Here is a 22,053-nt window from a genome sequence, read left to right as displayed (position 1 = left end):
ATCAAACCAGCTGTATAATAATAATAATAATAATAATAATAATAATATATATATATATATATATATATATATATATATATATATATATATGTGTGTGTGTGTGTGTGTGTGTGTGTGTGTGTGCATGTATGTAAGGGTTTCACGACTCTGTCAAAAACTTCAGTTCAAATGTTCAGTACTAATCATCAGATTAATATACAGTGGGTGTGATAACTTTAGGATAAATGGTTTTCAAGTTTCATGGATATAAATGAGTTCAGTACTGTAAAAAAAATTATAATAATTGATTTATAGGGAGTAATATTCTGAATATTTTACAGTTCTTTTGCTACCTTTACCTCAAACGGTGTCAGAGGTTAATTCATTTAAGTGGGTCCAGTACATAAAACATAAAAAATATGGATTCAGTACTGTATATATAAATAATAAAAGCATAAAATGTAAAACCAACTTGTGCATTATATAGATATTTTTACAGTTGGTTTGATACATTTATCTCGAACAGAGTCAGAGTTTAATTTATTTAAGCGGGCGTAGTATATTAAACATGAAAAATATGTTGTCATGATTCTGCCCTCATGTCCTTGATTTCTCTCTAGTCTTGAGGCAGGATCATGACAGACCCGTGTTTTGTATGCAAGCACATGGCCTTGTCTTTGGGTCATGTGCTTGTGTTGTCTTGTTTCCTTGCCCCGCCCCCTTGTTATCCTTGTTCTGTCATTGTTGCTTTACCTGTGTCACCTGTTATCATTAGTGTCCCTATTTCAATCCCCTTGTGTTTGCTGTCTAGTGCGGTTCATTGTTACACTTTGACCTGTGATTGTTTTTCTGTAGTGAGAGTTCCTGAGTGAAGAGTCTTTTGTTTTGTTTGTTTCTAGTCTTAGTCTTGTTAAGTTATTTGTCTACTCCCTAGTCATTGTTTTCCCCCTCGTGGGTTTTGTTTTCCCCTTTTGTCATTAATAAACCCTGTGTGTAGTGCATTCTGTCTGCGCCCGAGTTCATCCCTGCACCCCTTCGTGACATATGTGTTCAGTATTGTATATAAAAACAATAAAGGCATAATAAAATAATTAAAAAAGACTTGTGCATTATAGTGAATACTATATAGATATTTTTACTATAATATATAGATATTTTTATTTTGATAACTATATCTCAAGCTGTGTTAGAGTTTAATTAAAGTGGATACAGTGGATACAGAATATAAAAAACACTAAAGGCATATTTTGAAAAACCAAGCCAAGGGCATTATAGGCAATAATATATATTTATTTTACAGCTGGTTTGATACCCTTATCTCAAACAGTGTCAGAGTTTATTTTATTTAAATGGGTTCAGTATATAAAACATTTGAAAAATATGGATTATAGGGAATAACATTCAGAATATTTTAAAGTTGGTTTGATACCTTTAGATCAAATGGTGTTGTAGTTCATTATATTTATATTATCGCATACCGGTGTACCATTTCTTGTTAATCATGAAACACACTCCTCCACCTTTGGATTTACCGACCTCTGCTGTTCTGTCCATCCGTAAAACAGAAGTTATCAGACGGCTTTGATTGATCTAATGTCTGTATTTTAATAAATGCTGCATTAAACGAATTTCAGGGCTCTTTATAGGTCATTATCTCATTGCACATTAATGTATGCGACATTTTCATTGGAAAGATAGTTTTATAGGGTTATAAAAATGACCTGAGAATAACCATAAGGGAACGCTTAATTTCAATACTGCAAAATGTAATGAGATGAAAGAAATCACAAGCATTCTTACAACAATTTTGGATAACATTTTATTACTTTAGCCTACAGTAGAATTTAAGCATCATACCCATGCTTGGTTGTTTACAGCCATAAACTTTACCGTCATGATAAAACCTCCTTTTGGAGTCAAAATGAGTAAATTAGTACATTTAATGAAGGAAGAGCCATGTTACAAAAAGACCCATACAAGCTGAAACAGGAAACCCTTTTTCCCAAAACACTGATGCAGAAATGGGAGAAAACATGAATTATTTCACATTTAAAACGTCCTGGTAGGAAAATCTATTATGTTAAACATTCAACATCTTTTTGACGGAGAAGACGATGTCCTTTATTTGCGGTAAGGTATTTTCCTCCAAATGCTTGGCGTATGGCATTGGAATATCTACACTCGTGACTCGGACTGCAGGGGTGTTAAGGTAACCGAAACCGGGACCTTGAATAAAAAAAAAGAAAAGAAATTATGAATCCATATGCAGAGGAGAAATCAGCGATGGGTATTCTTGGAATGACACACTTCCTAATTTTTAATTTTTCCTCCAACACAAGCAGTTAGGGGTTCAGTGCCTTGGTCAAGGACACCTCAGTCGTGGTATTGCCAGCCCGGGACTCAAACCCACAACCCTATGGTTAGGAGTCAAATTCTCTAACCACTAGGCCACGACTTCCCTATTAGTGTACAGTCTGCTAGTGTTCCATTCTGAACTGGAATTGACTTCAAATAAACATTTTTGTTATATTGATTGATAAATAAATAACAAAAAAAGACATTTCAAAAATATAAAAAGAAAAATACCCTCCATAATTCGGGCAAGAATCTCTCCCCCGACTCCAAACTGAGGCCAGCCACCCTCCACAGTGATGAGATGTTTTGTTTTCATTACACTTGTTTCAATGGCTTCCATGTCCATAGGCCGGATTGTGCGCAGGTTGATCACCTACAGAAGAAAACACAGACAAGATTTAATTTAAAAATAGTCTTAGTTCTTTCAATAAGTATATATAAATCCTGTTAAATGTGAGAATATATGTAAATGTCTCAATTTTTTGGAGAATTTCTTTCACTGCAGTTTAAATAAACACAAAACTGGTTCATTCATTTACAATGAAATTAAAGCAGCTCTTTTGAATCCTTTAAAATGTGTATCAATTGTCTATTTTACCCGAACTGGAAATGGCACTTAACAAATTAACAAAATTACGTCATACCTCACATTCGATCCCGTCCTTGGCCAATACCGCAGCAGCATCCATACACCGACTGACCACGTGGGAATGAGACACCAGCGTGACGTGATTTCCTGCATCAAATGATAACATTCATTTGCAGAAATCAATTTAATTTATAATATTCATGTCCGTCAATTAAATGTCAATTAACAATAGCAGTTACAGATTTTTCCCAGGGTAGAAATTAAAAATAATACTCGAAAAAGTTACATTTTTAAAATAGTAAACATTTCAACTAAATATACATATATAAATATTTTCACAAAATATGTCTGTTTCAGTCTGTTTAAAGGGATAGTTCTCCCAAAAATCATGTCGTTCCAAGCCCATTAAACCTTTGTTTATCTTCAGAAAACAAATTAAGATATTTTTAATGAATTCCAAGAGCTCTCTTGCCCTCCCATAGACTGCAAAGAAACTACCGTAATTTTACGAAGCTACGAGAATACTTTTTGTGTGCAATAGAAAACTAAAATTCATGACTTTGTTGAACAATTAGTCTTCTCTGCATCACCCTTGTGCCATTTTGGAGAGTTTCACTGTCACAGCCGCTGTACTTGACTACTCCTTCGGCCGTGTTTTGTGTTCCCTCGACAGGAGAGAGAAAAAAAAATTGTGACTGTAATAATAAAAACTTCCTATTCATTGGGAAGAAGGAGGCGGGAACTGGCGCACAATCAAATAGAAACTTTAATAATCACAAATAAACACAAAACAGCGCACCAGCCCCTCACGGACGACTGGTGCGCATAAATAAAAAGCAAAACATAAAATAATGGCCCAGGTCTAGTCCTCTCTCGTACTTCATGGTCGTCGCTCCAGTTTTATATCCTTCCATCTCCTACGTGGGACTCGTGACCGGCGGTGGGGCGCAGGTGCAGCACATCTCCAATCACTACACCTGGCCTCACTCCTCGTGCCCACGTCTCTCGGCCCCGCCCCACTCGTCACATACTCCCATCGCCCCTCGCAGGCCGGGGGGGTACCCTCGAGACTGCGCTCTACTCCCCCCCCTCCCTCCGGGGGGGACCGCTCACGGGGACCTGCAGAAACCCGGGGGTAGGACAAACGATGCAAGAGAAAAGGAGATGGAAGGAGGAGCGACAGGGAGGAGAGAGGGGAGAGAGGAAAAATAAAAAAATTCCGGTTCCCAGACACACTGCTGCTCAGCCCTCCACCAGCTGGGTGATCTCCTCCGCGGTGCCTGGCGGTGGCACTGGACGGTCCTCGGCGGACGGCACGACACTCTTCCGCCGCCCGGTGGACGGCGACGGCTCCACCAGTTTTGAGCAGCCGGCAGGAGTCCCCTGTTCTCTGCTCCTCCCCATTCAGGCGGATGGCAGCAGGCTCCGGCTCTCTGGCGAATGGCGCCGACTCCTCCGCTCCCTCACGGACGGCAACCGGCCCTCCACATCGCAGGCGGCCAGCAGCGAGCTCGCCCGTCCCCGGCAACTCGCTCCAGCCCACCGCCTCGAGCGTCCATGGCGACCCCCTCTTCGCCAGCTCGATGGCACCGCGGATTCACCACAGTGGGGAGGGATCTTCAGCAGCGCGTCCCTCCTTCTCCCGGGCTTCAGCACCACTGTAATAATAAAAACTTCATATTCATCGGGAAGAAGGAGGCGGGAACTGACGCACAATCAAACAGAAACTTTAATAATCACAAATAAACACAAAACAGCGCACCAGCCACTCACGGATGACTGGTGCGCATAAATAAAAAGCAAAACATAAAATAATGTCCCAGGTCTGGACCTCTCTCGTTCTTCACGGTCGTCGCTCCAGTTTTATATCCTTCCATCTCCTACGTGGGACTCGAGACCGGCGGTGGGGCGCAGGTGCAGCGCATCTCCAATCACTACACCTGGCCTGACTCCTCGTGCCCACGTCATTTTGGAGAGTTTCACTGTCACAGCCGCTGTACTTGACTACTCCTTCGGCCGTGTTTTGTGTTCCCTCGACAGGAGAGAGAAAAAAAAATTGTGACTGTAATAATAAAAACTTCCTATTCATTGGGAAGAAGGAGGCGGGAACTGGCGCACAATCAAATAGAAACTTTAATAATCACAAATAAACACAAAACAGCGCACCAGCCCCTCACGGACGACTGGTGCGCATAAATAAAAAGCAAAACATAAAATAATGGCCCAGGTCTAGTCCTCTCTCGTCCTTCACGGTCGTCGCTCCAGTTTTATATCCTTCCATCTCCTACGTGGGACTCGTGACCGGCGGTGGGGCGCAGGTGCAGCACATCTCCAATCACTACACCTGGCCTCACTCCTCGTGCCCACGTCTCTCGGCCCCGCCCCACTCGTCACATACTCCCATCGCCCCTCGCAGGCCGGGAGGGTACCCTCGAGACTGCGCTCTACTCCCCCCCCTCCCTCCGGGGGGGACCGCTCACGGGGACCTGCAGGAACCCGGGGGTAGGACAGACGAGGCAAGAGAAAAGGAGATGGAAGGAGGAGCGACAGGGAGGAGAGAGGGGAGAGAGGAAAAATAAAAAAATTCCGGTTCCCAGACACACTGCTGCTCAGCCCTCCACCAGCTGGGTGATCTCCTCCGCGGTGCCTGGCGGTGGCACTGGACGGTCCTCGGCGGACGGCACGACACTCTTCCGCCGCCCGGTGGACGGCGACGGCTCCACCAGTTTTGAGCAGCCGGCAGGAGTCCCCTGTTCTCTGCTCCTCCCCATTCAGGCGGATGGCAGCAGGCTCCGGCTCTCTGGCGAATGGCGCCGACTCCTCCGCTCCCTCACGGACGGCAACCGGCCCTCCACATCGCAGGCGGCCAGCAGCGAGCTCGCCCGTCCCCGGCAACTCGCTCCAGCCCACCGCCTCGAGCGTCCATGGCGACCCCCTCTTCGCCAGCTCGATGGCACCGCGGATTCACCACAGTGGGGAGGGATCTTCAGCAGCGCGTCCCTCCTTCTCCCGGGCTTCAGCACCACTGTAATAATAAAAACTTCATATTCATCGGGAAGAAGGAGGCGGGAACTGACGCACAATCAAACAGAAATCACAAATAAACACAAAACAGCGCAGCAGCCACTCACGGATGACTGGTGCGCATAAATAAAAAGCAAAACATAAAATAATGGCCCAGGTCTGGACCTCTCTCGTTCTTCACGGTCGTCGCTCCAGTTTTATATCCTTCCATCTCCTACGTGGGACTCGAGACCGGCGGTGGGGCGCAGGTGCAGCGCATCTCCAATCACTACACCTGGCCTGACTCCTCGTGCCCACGTCTCTCGGCCCCGCCCCACTCGTCACAGTGACATTTGCCAAGTATGGTATACCATACTCAGAATTGGTGTTCTTCATTTAACCCATCCAAGTGCACACACAGCAGTGAGAAGTGAACACAAACCCGGAGCAGTGGGTGGGCAGCTATATATCCAGCACCCAGGGAGCAACTGGGGGTTCAGTGCCGGGCACTTCAGTCTCGGGTATTGAGGGTGGAAGAGAGTTCTGTTCATTCACTCCCTCCCACCTACAACTCCTGTCAGCACCGAGACTCAAACCGGCGCTCCCTTCGGTTAACTAGTCAAAGTCTCTAACCAGTAGGCCACAGCTGCCCGAAGATGTCTGAGTTTTGCTGTAAACCATGGCTTATTGTTGAATGTTAAATAAATCCTGGTAGGAATGCATATATCCTCACAAAAATTAATATAGCATGTCACAGTCTCTATAAGTTGGTCCAGATCGGTGGTAGCAGCTTCAAAATCACTCCAATCAGTGAGGTCAAAACAAGCTTGTAAATCCTGGACTGTTTCATTGGTCCATCTCTTCACAGTCTTTACTACAGGTTCAGCAGATTTAAGTTTCTGCTTGCAAGTCATTATAAGATGAACCAGGCAGTGATCAGAGAGCACCAAAGCAGCTCGTGGAACAGAGTGATATGGATTCTTTATTGTGGTGTAATAGTGATTTATTATTGACTCTGCTGGGACATGTATAAAATGCTGTCTGTATTTTAGCAGTTCATGGGAGAGGTTGACTTCATTAAAGTCCCTGTAAATGATTAAAACAGAGTCCGGGTGTTGTTGTTCTGTCTCTGTGATCTGATCAGCGAGTTTCTGTAAAGCCAGGCTTACGTGCGCTTGCGGAGGGATGTAAACACTCACCAGAATGAGCGAGTGACACTCCTGTGGCAAATAGAACAGCTTCGAGTTAACAAAGAGAACTTCTAGATCTGAACATCTTTAACACAGTTACATCTGTACACCGCCTTTCATTGATGAAAAAGCATGTCCCGTCACTGCGATTTCCCTGATGATTCGGCGTCTCGATCTGCTCTAACAGCGGAAAGTCCAGCAGATGGAGCGCGCTGTCTGGACTGGTGTAAATCAGCCAGGTTTCTGTGAAACAAGAGCAGCAGATTGTGAGAAAACACTTATTTGTCCGAGAGAGAAGAAGGAGTTTGTCCATTTTGTTGGTGGAGAGCGGAGATTTGCCAGATGGATGCTAGGCAACCACGCTTCCTGAGTCTGACAAGTGCCCCGGACTCGATTCCCCCGTCTGCGCTTCCTGAAGCGTTTGATCAGCGCTGCTGCTCCACCGACAACAACGTTCAGTAAAACGTCCGAATAATTGAAATCCGGTAAAAGATTAAAATAGTTTTATATGTGATATAATACTATTACTTCTACTATTTTATACTCAGCTTGCTAAACTCAAAACATCACCCACCTTTTCTTTCAATCTTAGCTTTTCCGATTGGGATGAGGAAGTCTTTTGACTGAGACTCTTCAGACATCTCAAACGGCACACTGTACATTATCTCATTCTCCAAAAACACCACTGAAAGAGACATGATATGATAGTCAGAGCAGCCTTCACTTGCTGTGATCATCTTCTTCAGACAGTGAGGAACTCACCAGGGTTGTCATCACGGATAGCTGATTTCAGAAGGCCCTTGGCATCCTCGGCGCTCCAGGGACTGACCACCTTCAGACCGGGAACGTGTCCATACCAGGCTGCAAAGCACTGGGCGTGCTGAGCCGCCACACCGGGCGCAGCTCCATTGGGCCCGCGGAACACAATCGAGACGGGCTGCAGGCCGCCAGACATGTAGTAGGTCTTGGCGGCAGAATTGATGATATGATCAACTGATTGCATGGAGAAGTTGAAGGACATGTACTCAACAACGGGCCTCAAACCAGCCTAAAATAGGATGTGATGGGATAGTTTGAGAACATGATGGAGTTTCACATTGTTTTATCAATGTTGTTACAGGAAAACTCACCATGGCAGCACCAACAGCGATGCCAGTGAAGCCAATCTGAATTGAAAAATCAGGAAATTTTAATGAGCATAATTGACAACAAATATAGATGATTTTTGGACAAGTTTATCATCATTCTCACCTCTGTAATTGGTGTGTCAATGATGCGTTTGTCACCGTACTTCTTCCAAAGGCCTCTGGTAACCTGTAACCCAACACAAGCAACTTTAGAAAAAGATTCTTGGGCATCACTGATAACTGAAGTTTCATAAAAATATTTGCTTCTAACCTTATATGCACCTTCAAACAGTGCGACTTCTTCTCCGAGGAGGAAAACCCGTTCATCCCTCTCCAGCTCCTCATCCAAGGCCTGCTTGATGGCATCTCGGACTGTTACCTGCTACAATAAAATCCTATTAATTATACATATATCACATGATACTCTAATATAAAACATGCTACTGAGTAATTATTGTATTAATATACAATGAGATTTACTTGATACCCAATACACTGTAAGGAAAAGCATGGAAATACCATAGTACGTCCAAAAAAACATAGCAACACAATGTAAAAAAAAAACAACATGTAAAAAAAAAATAACACGGTATGGTGTCATTACAAAATCCACATAAAACCATTATATACCAATGTATATGGAGACAAAGTAAAAACATAGTAAATGTACATAGTAAAGTGCCATAGTAATCCTATGAAGTCCTAAAACCAAGATATTATCATTATACATGGCTTTACCATGGTAAAAACCAAATAGAAGAAAAATGGCATTCACTGAGCAGCTACTGAATGATGCTTTTCTCCCTGATGCTTTTCTACAATGCCCTTCCCCTCCCCTACCTTCGTGCCTCAGACCACATCATTGTCATGCTAATGCCTGCATACAGACCACTCATTAAAGTCACCAAACCAGTTCAAAAACAGAGACAGGTGTGGCTGGAAGCATGGCCGTAGCCAGGCTTTGAAAATTAGTGAGGTCCAGGGTTTTTTTATAATAACCCCCTTATTATAGCATTGTGCTATAATAACCCCTATAAATACAACTAATTATACAGTATTGTTCAAAATAATAGCAGTACAATGTGACTAACCAGAATAATCAAGGTTTTTAGTATATTTTTTATTGCTACGTGGCAAACAAGTTACCAGTAGGTTCAGTAGATTGTCAGAAAACAAACAAGACCCAGCATTCATGATATGCACGCTCTTAAGGCTGTGCAATTGGGCAATTAGTTGAAAGGGGTGTGTTCAAAAAAATAGCAGTGTCTACCTTTGACTGTACAAACTCAAAACTATTTTGTACAAACATTTTTTTTTCTGGGATTTAGCAATCCTGTGAATCACTAAACTAATATTTAGTTGTATGACCACAGTTTTTTAAAACTGCTTGACATCTGTGTGGCATGGAGTCAACCAACTTGTGGCACCTCTCAGCTGTTATTCCACTCCATGATTCTTTAACAACATTCCACAATTCATTCACATTTCTTGGTTTTGCTTCAGAAACAGCATTTTTGATATCACCCCACAAGTTCTCAATTGGATTAAGGTCTGGAGATTGGGCTGGCCACTCCATAACATTAATTTTGTTGGTTTGGAACCAAGACTTTGCCCGTTTACTAGTGTGTTTTGGGTCAATGTCTTGTTGAAACAACCATTTCAAGGGCATGTCCTCTTCAGCATAGGGCAACATGACCTCTTCAAGTATTTTAACATATGCAAACTGATCCATGATCCCTGGTATGCGATAAATAGGCCCAACACCATAGTAGGAGAAACATGCCCATATCATGATGCTTGCACCTCCATGCTTCACTGTCTTCACTGTGTACTGTGGCTTGAATTCAGAGTTTGGGGGTCGTCTCACAAACTGCCTGTGGCCCTTGGACCCAAAAAGAACAATTTTACTCTCATCAGTCCACAAAATGTTCCTCCATTTCTCTTTAGGCCAGTTGATGTGTTCTTTGGCAAATTGTAACCTCTTCTGCACATGCCTTTTTTTTAACAGAGGGACTTTGCGGGGGATTCTTGAAAATAGATTAGCTTCACACAGACGTCTTCTAACTGTCACAGTACTTACAGGTAACTCCAGACTGTCTTTGATCATCCTGGAGGTGATCATTGGCTGAGCCTTTGCCATTCAGGTTATTCTTCTATCCATTTTGATGGTTGTCTTCCGTTTTCTTCCACGTCTCTCTGGTTTTGCTCTCCATTTTAAGGCATTGGAGATCATTTTAGCTGAACAGCCTATCATTTTTTGTACCTTTTTATAGGTTTTCCCCTCTCTAATCAACTTTTTAATCAAAGTACGCTGTTCTTCTGAACAATGTCTTGAACGACCCATTTTCCTCAGCTTTCAAATGCATGTTCAACAAGTGTTGGCTTCATCCTTAAATAGGGGCCACCTGATTCACACCTGTTTCTTCACAAAATTGATGACCTCAGTGATTGAATGCCACACTGCTATTTTTTTGAACATACACCTTTCAACTAATTCAACTAATTGCCCAATTGCACAACCTTAAGAGCGTGCATATCATGAATGCTGGGTCTCATTTGTTTTCTGAGAATCTACTGAACCTACTGGTAACTTGTTTGCCACGTAGCAATAAAAAAATATACGAAAAACCTTGATTATTCTGGTTAGTCACATTGTACTGCTATTATTTTGAACAATACTGTATAACACTTGAAAAGTGACAGAAATGTAGATGTTTTTGGACGGATGTTAATTTTTAATCAATGCACGCAAAGCTCCGGGTCCTGACAACATTCCTGGGCGTGTACTGAGAGACTGTGTAGCACTGATGTCTTCACAGACATTTTTAACATCTCACTTAGTCAGGCTAAGTCTTTCTTTCAAATCTTATCTTTCAAAGCTAACACCATCATTCCAGTTCCGAAGAAGCCCTCTCCATCCTGTTTCAATTACTACTGTCCTGTTGCACTTACTCCCTGTAACGATTCGACGACCAGTGAAACACAGGGAGACGAGAGATCCAATAGCAGGTATTTTTAATAGAGGTAATCCAAAATCGTAGTCAAACATGCCATGGGTCAAAACCAGAATTCAGTCCAAACAAACAAAATAACAAAACAAGGAAGGGAACAGAAAGGGAAGGAAACATAATGGGAACTCATAATGTGAGAAAGAGGAATCTCGGGGAACGAGAAGACAGGTACATCGAAGGGTAAGGACTCCATACAATCAACAGGAAAAGACAGGTTTTCATAAGGAGACTAATGGAAATAGATTGGCTGCACCTGGTGCAATTAACTGGAGTGCAATTACTGTGAAGACAGGACCAGACTAGAGGAATTAAAGTGCCTATGGTGAAGTGCCTAAGGAGAAGTGAGCTCACTAGTGGACACTCAGGGAAATAGAGACTGGCAGCGTGACATTACCCCCTCCTCCACGGAGCAGCTGCCAGATGCTCCATCCGAAACCAAGGGAAAACAAACAGACAAAGAACTAGGAGGGAGTTGGAGCAGCGGAGAACTAGGGGGAGGGATGGAGGGCCAGATAACATGGTACACAGAGACAGGAGGACCAGGTAGAATGGGGAAACAGAGACAAGACAACCAGGTAAAATGGGGAAACGGAGACAAGACAACCAGGTAAAATGGGGAGACAGAGACAAGAGAAGTGCAACACAAAACAAGGAGTACAGGAGGGTGGTGGACTGGCGGAGGATAAGGGGGAGGGACCGATGGGCAGGTCCTAGAGGGAAACGGAACGACAGACACAGACTAGAAACCCAGGAGGGAGGTGGACCAGCGGAGGATCAGGGGGAGGGACGGAGGGCCAGGTCCAAAGGAGGAAACAGACAGAAAAAACAAAAGAAAACAAAAACATAAGTCCATGAAGGACATCACGTGATGCCCACCAGGGCGGAGCAGAAGACCACCACAACCGTGTGGTCAGGGCGGAAGCCCCCCAGGGCGGAGCAGAAGACCACCACAGCCGTGTGGTCGGGACGGATGCCCCCCAGGGCAGAACAGAAGACCACCACAACCTTGTGGTCGAGGCGGGAATCCCCCAGGATGGAGCAGAAGACCACCACAGCCGTGTGGTCAGGGTGGAAGCCCCCCAGGACAGAGCAGAAGACCACCACATCCATGTGGCCAGACCGACGGGAGGACAAAACTCTGGTAATCCCATGGTGTTTATACTGGATTCCAGAGGATCGGTGCTGACTTGACTCTGCTCATGAAGATTATTGATGACATGCATATGATCATGAAGATCCCCGGTGACTTGACTCAGTCCTTGAAGATCACCAGTGACTTGACTCTGTCCTTGAAGATCACCAGTGACTTGACTCTGTCCTTGAAGATCACCAGTGACTTGACTTGACTCTGAAAGGTCAACGGTGACTAACCCTGACTCTGGAGGATCAATGGTGACTAACCCTGACTCCGGAAGGTCAACGGTGACTAACCCTGACTGTGGAGGGTCCACGAGCACCGGACTCGACTCTGGAGGTTCAACCGGAACCTGACTCAACTCTGGAAAGTCAATGGGCACCTGACTCGACTCTGGAAGGTCAACAGGAATCTGACTTGATTCTGGGTAATCAACTGGAATGTGACTTTACTCTGATAGGTCAACAGGAACTAACCCTGACTCTGGAAGGTCAACGGTGACTAACCCTGACTCTGGAAGGTCGACGGTGACTAACACTGACTCTGGAGGGTCCACGAGCACCGGACTCGACTCTGGAGGGTCAACCGGAACCTGACTCAACTCTGGAGGGTCAACGGGAATATGTCTCGACTCTGGATGGTCAACAGGAGCCTGACTTGACTCTGGACAGTCAACTGGAATTTGACTCAACTCTGGAAGGTTGACAGGAACTAACCCTGACTCTGGAAGGTCGACGGTGACTAACCCTGACTCTGGAGGGTCCATGAACACCTGACTCGACTCTGGAGGGTCAACCGGAACCTGACTCAACTCTGGAGGGTCAACGGGAATATGACTCGACTCTGGATGGTCAACAGGAGCCTGACTTGACTCTGGACAGTCAACAGGAATTTGACTCGACTCTGAAAGGTTGACAGGAACTAGCCCTGACTCTGGAAGGTCGACAGTGACTAACCCTGACTCTGGAGGGTCCATGAACACCTGACTCGACTCTGGAGGGTCAACTGGAACCTGACTAAACTCTGGAAAGTCAACGTGCACCTGACTCGACTCTGGAAGGTCCACTGTAGTTGCCATCCTCTGCAGTGGCTCCGGGCTGGTGGCCATCTTGTGCAGTGTCGTTGGGTTGGTAGCCATCTTGTACTGTGGCCCTGGCTCAGCAGACGTGACGTGAAAAGTTTTGGGAATCTCTAGGATCTTTGACAGCATGGAGAAATAATCCAAAAACGTCTCTGCGGCCATCTTGGGCGTTGGCGCTGAGCTGGCAGCCATCTTGGACCGAGGCGAGGGTCCATGAACACCTGACTCGACTCTGGAGGGTCAACTGGAACCTGACTAAACTCTGGAAAGTCAACGTGCACCTGACTCGACTCTGGAAGGTCCACTGTAGTTGCCATCCTCTGCAGTGGCTCCGGGCTGGTGGCCATCTTGTGCAGTGTCGTTGGGTTGGTAGCCATCTTGTACTGTGGCCCTGGCTCAGCAGACGTGACGTGAAAAGTTTTGGGAATCTCTAGGATCTTTGACAGCATGGAGAAATAATCCAAAAACGTCTCTGCGGCCATCTTGGGCGTTGGCGCTGAGCTGGCAGCCATCTTGGACCGAGGCGCTGGTCTGGTGATCACTTTGTACTGTGGTGCTGTGCTTGCGTCCATCTTGCCTCGTGGCGCTGGGTTGGCGGCCATTTTGTGCTGTGGACTGAGCTGCTGGCCATCTTGTGCTGTGGTGTGGGGCTGGCCTCCATCTTGCCTCGTGGTGCTGGGTTGGAGGCCATGTTGCCTCGTGGCGCTGAGCTGGCGGCCATCTTGTGCTGTGGTGTGGGGCTGGCTTCCATCTTGCCTCATGGTGCTGGGTTGGCGGCCATGCTGCACAGCAGCGCTGGGTTGGCGGCCATCTTGTGCAGCGGCACTGGACTGGCGGCCATCTTGCACAGCGGCGCTGGCTCAGCCGATTTGCGCCTCCTCTCCCCTCTCTTTCCATAATGGGGAAACGCCGGCTCCCATCCGAACCCCGGGTCAACGGGAGGCCACAGTGGAGATCGCTGCCGGACCTCCTCTCGATTACTCACTCCTGAGCGACCTCCCCTGGTTCCACGGAACACTACCAGGCGAGTACCCTCAAAGCCATTCCTCTCCTGCTTGATGGCTGGGGAGGATATGGGAGCAGATATACCGCTGGATCTCTTTCGATGGAGTCCTTCTGTAACGATTCGACGACCAGTGAAACACAGGGAGATGAGAGATCCAATCGCAGGTATTTTTAATAGAGGTAATCGACTGATGATGCCATCACAAATGCTGTCCACTCAGCACTCGCACATCTAGACAAAAAGGACTCATACGTCAGAATGCTGTTCATAGTATTCAGTTCAGCATTCAACACTATCATCCCTGAACAGCCCATTCACAACTTGTCCAGCTGGGGCTCAACACTTCGCTGTGCAACTGTCTGTTTGACTTTCTGACTGGATGACCTCAGGTAGCGAGGTGAGCCGCCTGGTCGGGTGGTGCAGTGACAACAACCTCTCTCTGAACGTGGAGAAGACAAAGAAGATTGTTGTTGAATTCAGGAGAGCACACACTCAGCATACTCCTCTAACCATCAACGTTATGACTGTGGAGAGAGTGAGCAGCACCAAGTTTATGGGTGTGCACATCACAGAGGACCTCTCTTGGACCAAAAACACTGCAGCACTAGCCAAGAAATCACAGCAGCGTCTCTATTTCCTCAGCAAACTGAGAAGATCCAGAGCCCCTGCCCCCCATCATGTACACCTTCTACAGAGGCACCATTGAGAGCATTCTAACGAGCTGCATCACTGTGTGGTATGGCGCCTGCAATGCGTCCTGCCGAAAGACCCTTCAATGCATAGTGAAAGCAGCAGAGAAGATCGTTGGTGCCTCTCTCCACTCCCTCACACGCAAAGCCCTCTGCAGGTGATCCCACACACCAGCCACACAGCTTCTGAAGGACAGCTTCATTCATCAGTAGGGTTGGGTATCGAAAACCGGTTCCATTTTAGAACCAGTTGCAAATTTCCAAGAACCGGGTATTCGATAAGACGCATGCATTTCGATTCTGCTTAACGATTCCTGCATTTGCATTTCAGTTTGATTAAACACGATTAAGTGCAGGAACAGAAATAATTTGCGCCCTGTTTGTGCGCAGCACAATTTACAGAAAACTACACCACACTGTTAAAAATCGCTGTAAAAAAACGGCCAAATTTCGACAGTAAAACACTGTTTTTCATTAAAACAGTGCATTCTGGGTAATATTCATCGTTTTCGAGAAGTAGCCTGCTGCTATATATCGTAAATTAACAACGTTCAAAGTCGACACTCAGCGGCTGTGTTTCAAATCACACCCTACTCCCTCATTCACTATTCCTTACATGAGTTTACTAATATAGTCCACCTGACAGAGAGAATGAAAATTAATGAGTGAATTCAGACACTGATCAACAGCTGCTGTTAATGAGTAGAATCACTGAAGAAAAAAAAACATAACAAGACAAACACATGAAATACAACTGACTTCAGCCACAGCCTTAGATGAAATCAACTGAAGATTTAAACGATCAACAAACAGCTTCACCAACTTCACTCATTACTAACCAGACTGACTTTATTTCTGTCAGATCAGAGAACAGAGATCAAAAGATCTTATTGAGAATTAAAGAGATTTAGATGATAATGTTACTGTTTTGTTTAGCGTCACCATTGTGGAGATCAGTGTTTGCTTTAGTTGGGCTCCTGACCCTTGACTTTTGCACTTTAAATTTTGTTTTATTGCTGTATTTGTATCTTTATGATGCATCTGTTACAGCAGTATTAATTTTGATAGTCAAGAGATTATGGTTGTTTCTAACAGACATGATCTACTAGACTGACTTAAAGTGTTGCTATAATAATCAAATATTAATTTGGTGTTGAAATATTTGAGTGAATGACACTTAAATTTTGTAAGATTGAAAAGTAGTGTGAGGAACCAGTATTTATGGATTTAACGACTAGTTTTAGTTAAAAAGTATTTCGGGCAGCAGTCCCCACAACACTCAAAGAGAGAAATCAACAATCAGCATATGAATCTCAACAATGGTGACAATCAAAAGGTTCATGATGCAATGCATGCTGGGTACCAGCACAGGATAAAACTCATCCATGATTCCCAGCATGCATTGCGGCATGAATAAATTATGCCCCTGAATTGTTCACTTATTTTCTTGAATTCTTATGTGCTTATAATTTTGCATTTGTTTTAAGTTTTAGTAGCATGTGTTGTGATGTTCATAACTGATCTGTTCATTTATTTTGTGGATTGTCACCATTGTTGTGATTCATACGCTGATTCTTGATGTTTCTGTCTAAATTTCAGCAAAGGTTTTTTTTTATTTATTATGAGTGAAATTTTCTTAACAGTCTTTCATAACTTATGGCTCAGCAGTGTTCCTTCTCATGCTGTAGTATCAATATTCAATAAGAGAAGAGACACGAGATTAGATCAGAAATAATAGTATTTGTTCTTGTCAATCTATAAACAACAATATCAGATTTTTTTTCTTCTGTGTACTTTTGTTTTGCTATAACAGGTTCCAAAGGCGCATTGTTACAGCATGAAAAAAAAAAAAAAAAAAAACCTTAGTTGTTGAAAAGTCACGTTCAAGAGCCCAACTAAAGTAAACACTGATCTCCATCATGGTAGTGAAAAAAAACCCACCTAAACCTATTTAACTCTCCATAAATTCTTCTGTAAACATTTGACAGAAATAAAGTCAGTCTGGTTAGTAATGTGAATCTGGTGAAGCTGTTTTAGTAGTTGTTTAATCAGATCTTGAGAGATTTTATGTATTCTTTTATTCAGTTGATTTCATCTAAGGCTGTGGCTGAAGTCATTTGTAGATCTTGTATTTCTCTTTCCTTCAGTGATTCCGCAGGTGTTTATCACTAATGCTCAATCATCAATTAATCACCGAATTATCTCATTAACTTCACTGATTCAGTGTTACTCTAACACTCTGTAGTGTGCACACATTATAAGTGTTCATTTAAAACTGAGGATTTTCTTGTGGGGTTTAAAGGGTTAAAGATTTAAGATGAAGAAAAAACAGCATGAAACATAATTTAACAGTAATAAACTGTAATTAATTTACAGGAAACAAACAGTAGAAAAACAGTTATTTACTGGCACCCCTGCTGCCAGTAAATAACTGTTTTTCTACTGTTTCTTGCCGTAAATTAATGGTTGCCAGCAAAAATAAGTGTTTTTCTACAGTTTTTTGCCGTCAAGTCAAGGAAAAACAGTAATATACTGTAAAATGTAAACGTCAGATTTACCAAATGAAAAAAAAGTTAATTTAACTAAAATATTTGTGAACATTCATAGAAAAAAAATTAGGCAAAGTCATACACTGATAATGAGAGTAAATACTGAACTTGACTGTATTAATGTGTGTTTGCACAAGAGAGATCGTTTAGTTTAATGTAGTTTTGTTGTTCACCATTGTGCTGGAGAGTAGAGCCGGTGCTTCAGTCAATGATGAGCCACAAATTCTGATCTTCTGCTGTTTTATATAAAGGCAGTGAATGTGGAGTCGCTGATACAGTGATGATCTCTGTGTTAATTACTTCAGCACATACATGTGTGCTATAGCTGACAATGAGCTGCAGTGATTTGAGTAAAAGTCATGTATTTAGTTACTTTATTACTGCACATTAAGTGTAAGAAATATTCCTTCTCAGTGGACTCAAATGAAATAAGTTCCTAGTACTAACATCGTAGGAATGCTAGTTTTAAAAACTCGAACTGTTTGAAGCAGTGGGAGTGGAGTTAATTTCCATGGTAGAATTTACGGTAAAATACTGTTAAAAAATAAGAGTGGTAAATTAATGGTTAAGAGCTGTAAATTAACAGTACTTTACTGGCACCCCTGCTGCCAGAAAATTACTGTTATTTAACGGCAAATTTTTTTACAGTGCAGTATACCATAAACACAGCCGTTTTTGTCTTACATGAACGTAAACAGATGAGAAAGAAGACATACATGTACAGTATTTTTGCTTAAAGAGACAACAGCCTGTCACTAATGTTAATCAAAGAACAAAATAAAATCATTCAATGATCTTGATTGAATATATTTAATAACTTTTATTGATTAATCTTTATTCTATTGATAAAAAGCAAACTATGCAGTGTTTTTAAACTTTTAATTACAGTTTCTGTACCTGAAATTTTGTTTAGTTGTATTTATTTATGATATTGCAAATTGATTTGTTTGTTCCTATGTTATTACTGGCTTTTTACTTGTCTTAAACACTTTAATATTTGAAATTTATATTAATCTAGTTGTTTTTGTATGGTATTTTTTTTTAAAGCACAGGCAAAATTCCTCTTGCAGTGTTTTGTAGGCTGCTGATTTTTGCTCATGTTATTCAGCTGCAACAGGATGCTTTGTATAAAGACAGAACACATGTTTGACATCTAAATGTTTGACTTATTTTTTTTTTATATTGGATTTTTATCTTATTGGAATCTAAACTATGACTCGATAAGAATCGGAATCGATAAAATTAAAACAATACCCAACCCTATTCATCAGGCTGTCATGAAGCTGAACTTGCTCTTGACCCCCCCCCCCATTTCCTCTTCTGCCCCAGACACCACAGAACCATGACCAAGAAGATCCCCATCCACAATCCTTCCACTCCCCCCTCCCACTAACACACGATGACATGCACCAGTCACTTGTGCAGCATTGGTCTGCTCACTACCTCATTCAGCATAGAACTGACGTCATTCTACTGCCTCATTAGTCAGTTTAAATAAAAGAACTGCTCTTTGAGCCCTTTGTCACTTTAATCAGACTGAATAAGTTTTTTTTGCACTAAAAATCTTTTTATCTATCTATCTATCTATCTATCTATCTATCTATCTATCTATCTATATATATATATATATATATATATATATATATATATACTGTATATAAAACTTAATTTTCATTAGAATGGAAAACAAAAGTACTTTCCTTGACCTTTGTATTAAATATTTTTTTTTCAGTATGCTCTGTACTTGGTCCTTGAGATGTCCTTTGATTTCACAGCTGGTTAATTCAATTTGATGATATATTAATATTTGCTTTTCCTTATTTGTCAGTTTGATTTTTGTCTAATACTAAAATGGTGGTGTCTTGAAAAAAACTTGAAAGGTCTATTTTTCTCGCTTAAGGTTTTTTTTTTTTTTTTTTTTTTTTTTTTTTACAAATTCCATATTTTGGTATGAAAAAAAAAATACAAGGATAACATGGCCAGCTTTCTCAGTGAGTACATGGACCAAAGGGGCCTCAAAATAAATTGCATGTTTCACGAGTTTTGACAATTAATTAACATTAGCTCCAAAGAAACACTCAAATAACACTCAACATCTCACAAGCTGTATTAAGATACCGTGCAGATCTTAAATAAACAATGTCAAGATATGATACAGTCTATTATACTGTAAATGAAGTTGATTTTATTAATATGGTGTTCATTGTGTGTTATAAATAATCATACTTAAACTTATAACCGGAAATATCTGAGTATTATGATGTATTATAATTGTTGTTATGATTATTCATGAGTTGGTATAACATATTATAAGGTTTTTTATAATGCATTATGCATTCATTATAATGCATTGAGAATACCCTTATAATATATTATAAATACAGGCTTCATAGAAAGTGTTACCTTTTTTTCTTTCTCTCCTTAATTGGTTTAACTTTTATTGCTTTTATTAAGTGTTATTGCTGTTTTCAGATAGTATGTTGTAAAGCACACTGGTCAACTCTGGTTGTAGTAAATAGTGTTATATAAATACAATTGCCATTTCCATCCAAAACACTACGAGGTGCTATGCCTAGTAAGATAACTTTTGCTCCGCCCACTTCCGGCTTGACGCTGTTGTCCTGAGACTGCATTCTAAAAAATCCAACTCACAAAAAGTTAGACTAATGATTATATTTTAGCTAAATGGACAATTAAATGCTAAAATTTTGGCACAACTTGTGAAAAGACATTGGTTCAACAATCGTTGGACCAACCTAGAATTGATTGTAAATTCAATTTTTAAATTCAAGTTAACAAGCATACAAGTTGGGTTGGAGGTTGGAGCATCATGTATCGACCATGAAATTGGTGCATGTGCAATGAAGCACGCCAACACCGAACAGACAAAGGAGCCTCACCCTAACTGTGGTGGATACAGTGAATAGGCTAAAGCCCCAAAAAGTCAGCGTACTCATTTAACTTGCACTTATATTGCTCGTTTTGTAACATGTTTTGTGTTAACAATTTAAAATGGTAAACATAGAACATTTAAAGTATTTAGGACCGGTTGAATGAGATAACACTTTGCATGTTTTTGCCTACTCTTTTGATTACTTTTTTTTAAGAATGAGTATGGCTAAAGTTACCAATTATTTGCTGCTGGGTTGAAATAAAACCTGGACCAAAATACCAAGCATGTAGTAGTTTTTTTTTTAACCTTGTGATGCTGTTTAAAAACACATTTCTAGTCAACTGAACGTACTTTATTAAGTCAAGTGAAAATAACATTAAAAGTTGAAATTACATAACAAAAGTTTTTTTAACTATAAAAACTAAATCAGCTGAACAAAAGATCTTAAGTTGGGAGACATGTGACCTTACTCAGTGAATTGAGTTAAGAGAACTAATTCGATTAAAAATGGGGATAAATTCAAAAAAGCTGTGCAGCAAATTACCTTGTAATTTTACGTAAAGTCAACTTTACTTTTTTTACAGTTTGCTGTGACGTAAGTGCGATTCATCGACTGGGCTCTTGAGGCTGGCTGTCAGTCCCATAGACTCCCCATGTTAAAATGCCCAACGTTTACAGCTTGGTTAAAAAAATGTATTTAGCTAATTTTGCCCTTCAGGGGGTGAATTTTATACAGTCTATGGTTTTACCACAGCACACACCCAAACACATACTAATATTCAATACAATTTACAGGTGTTTTCTGAAGCTTTAGTGTTTAGTGTCATGCAGCATCTGTTTAAGGTGAGAGCAGCATCTCTGACCTGCACCGCAGCCGGCAGCGTCCTGTGAAACTCCCGCCGCAAAACTGCTGGAACGGCATTCTGAAAGACAAACACAATGCCATATCAGTCTCAAAACCCTCATCTCATTGTAATGAGCGTACTATGTTGCTAATGTGACATATTTACACACAAATACCTTCCCTGAACGCAGGATAGATCTCAGATAAGCCATGATTGACTGTGTCCTCTCTCTGGGGTCTAGACTGTTATGCATGCGGTTTCAACCAATCAGAGGGCGAGTTGTGAAATCGGAATAGGATAGCGGCCAATCAGTGAAGCTGAAACATGACAGATCGGCAGTTGCAGTCAGACTGTTATTGTGCATCAAAGGGCAATTTTTTTATAGACCATTTCAAAATTAGATATACATAAAGGTTAGATGTCTTACAGCGGAGTCTAATGTCATCCCCGGCGGCCATCTTGTCACCCAGAGTCACTACCAGCTGTCTTCGACACCTCAACAAGCCTGTCAGCTGTAGATATGTCCTCTGCAGCAGGAGAAGATCTTCCCCATCCCCATCTGTTATCAAGGACAAGAGCTACCACCTGCTGACTTTAAAAC

At 42.2% G+C, this 22,053-nt stretch overlaps 1 protein-coding gene across 4 annotated transcripts; it reads right to left on the bottom strand.

The window, feature by feature from the left end:
- Positions 1–1,784: 1,784 nt before the first annotated feature.
- On the bottom strand, positions 1,785–21,727 carry LOC127986950 (pyruvate dehydrogenase E1 component subunit beta, mitochondrial). Of its 4 annotated transcripts, none has more exons than XM_052589216.1 (10): positions 21,628–21,725; positions 21,471–21,530; positions 8,515–8,625; positions 8,368–8,430; positions 8,247–8,282; positions 7,879–8,164; positions 7,691–7,801; positions 2,979–3,070; positions 2,566–2,707; positions 1,785–2,205 (listed from the first exon to the last, which is right to left on the bottom strand). In XM_052589216.1, exons 1-10 carry the CDS (start codon positions 21,703–21,705, stop codon positions 2,060–2,062), a joined length of 1,125 nt encoding a protein of 374 aa, XP_052445176.1. In that variant the 5' UTR covers positions 21,706–21,725; the 3' UTR covers positions 1,785–2,059. The 4 variants fall into 4 exon arrangements, 3 of the variants coding, with proteins under 3 accessions (XP_052445176.1, XP_052445177.1, XP_052445178.1); XM_052589217.1 differs by having other exon boundaries at positions 8,515–8,622; XR_008160999.1 differs by lacking the exons at positions 1,785–2,205; positions 2,566–2,707; positions 2,979–3,070 and adding exons at positions 3,077–4,863; positions 5,268–7,359 and having other exon boundaries at positions 21,628–21,727.
- Between the last annotated feature and the right edge of the window lie 326 nt (positions 21,728–22,053).

Source organism: Carassius gibelio, chromosome B22 (genome assembly GCF_023724105.1).
Source record: "Carassius gibelio isolate Cgi1373 ecotype wild population from Czech Republic chromosome B22, carGib1.2-hapl.c, whole genome shotgun sequence".
NCBI classification, from domain to species: Eukaryota; Metazoa; Chordata; class Actinopteri; order Cypriniformes; family Cyprinidae; genus Carassius; species Carassius gibelio.
Note: the sequence above shows the minus strand (reverse complement) of the source record. Positions and strands in the feature narration are given on the sequence as shown.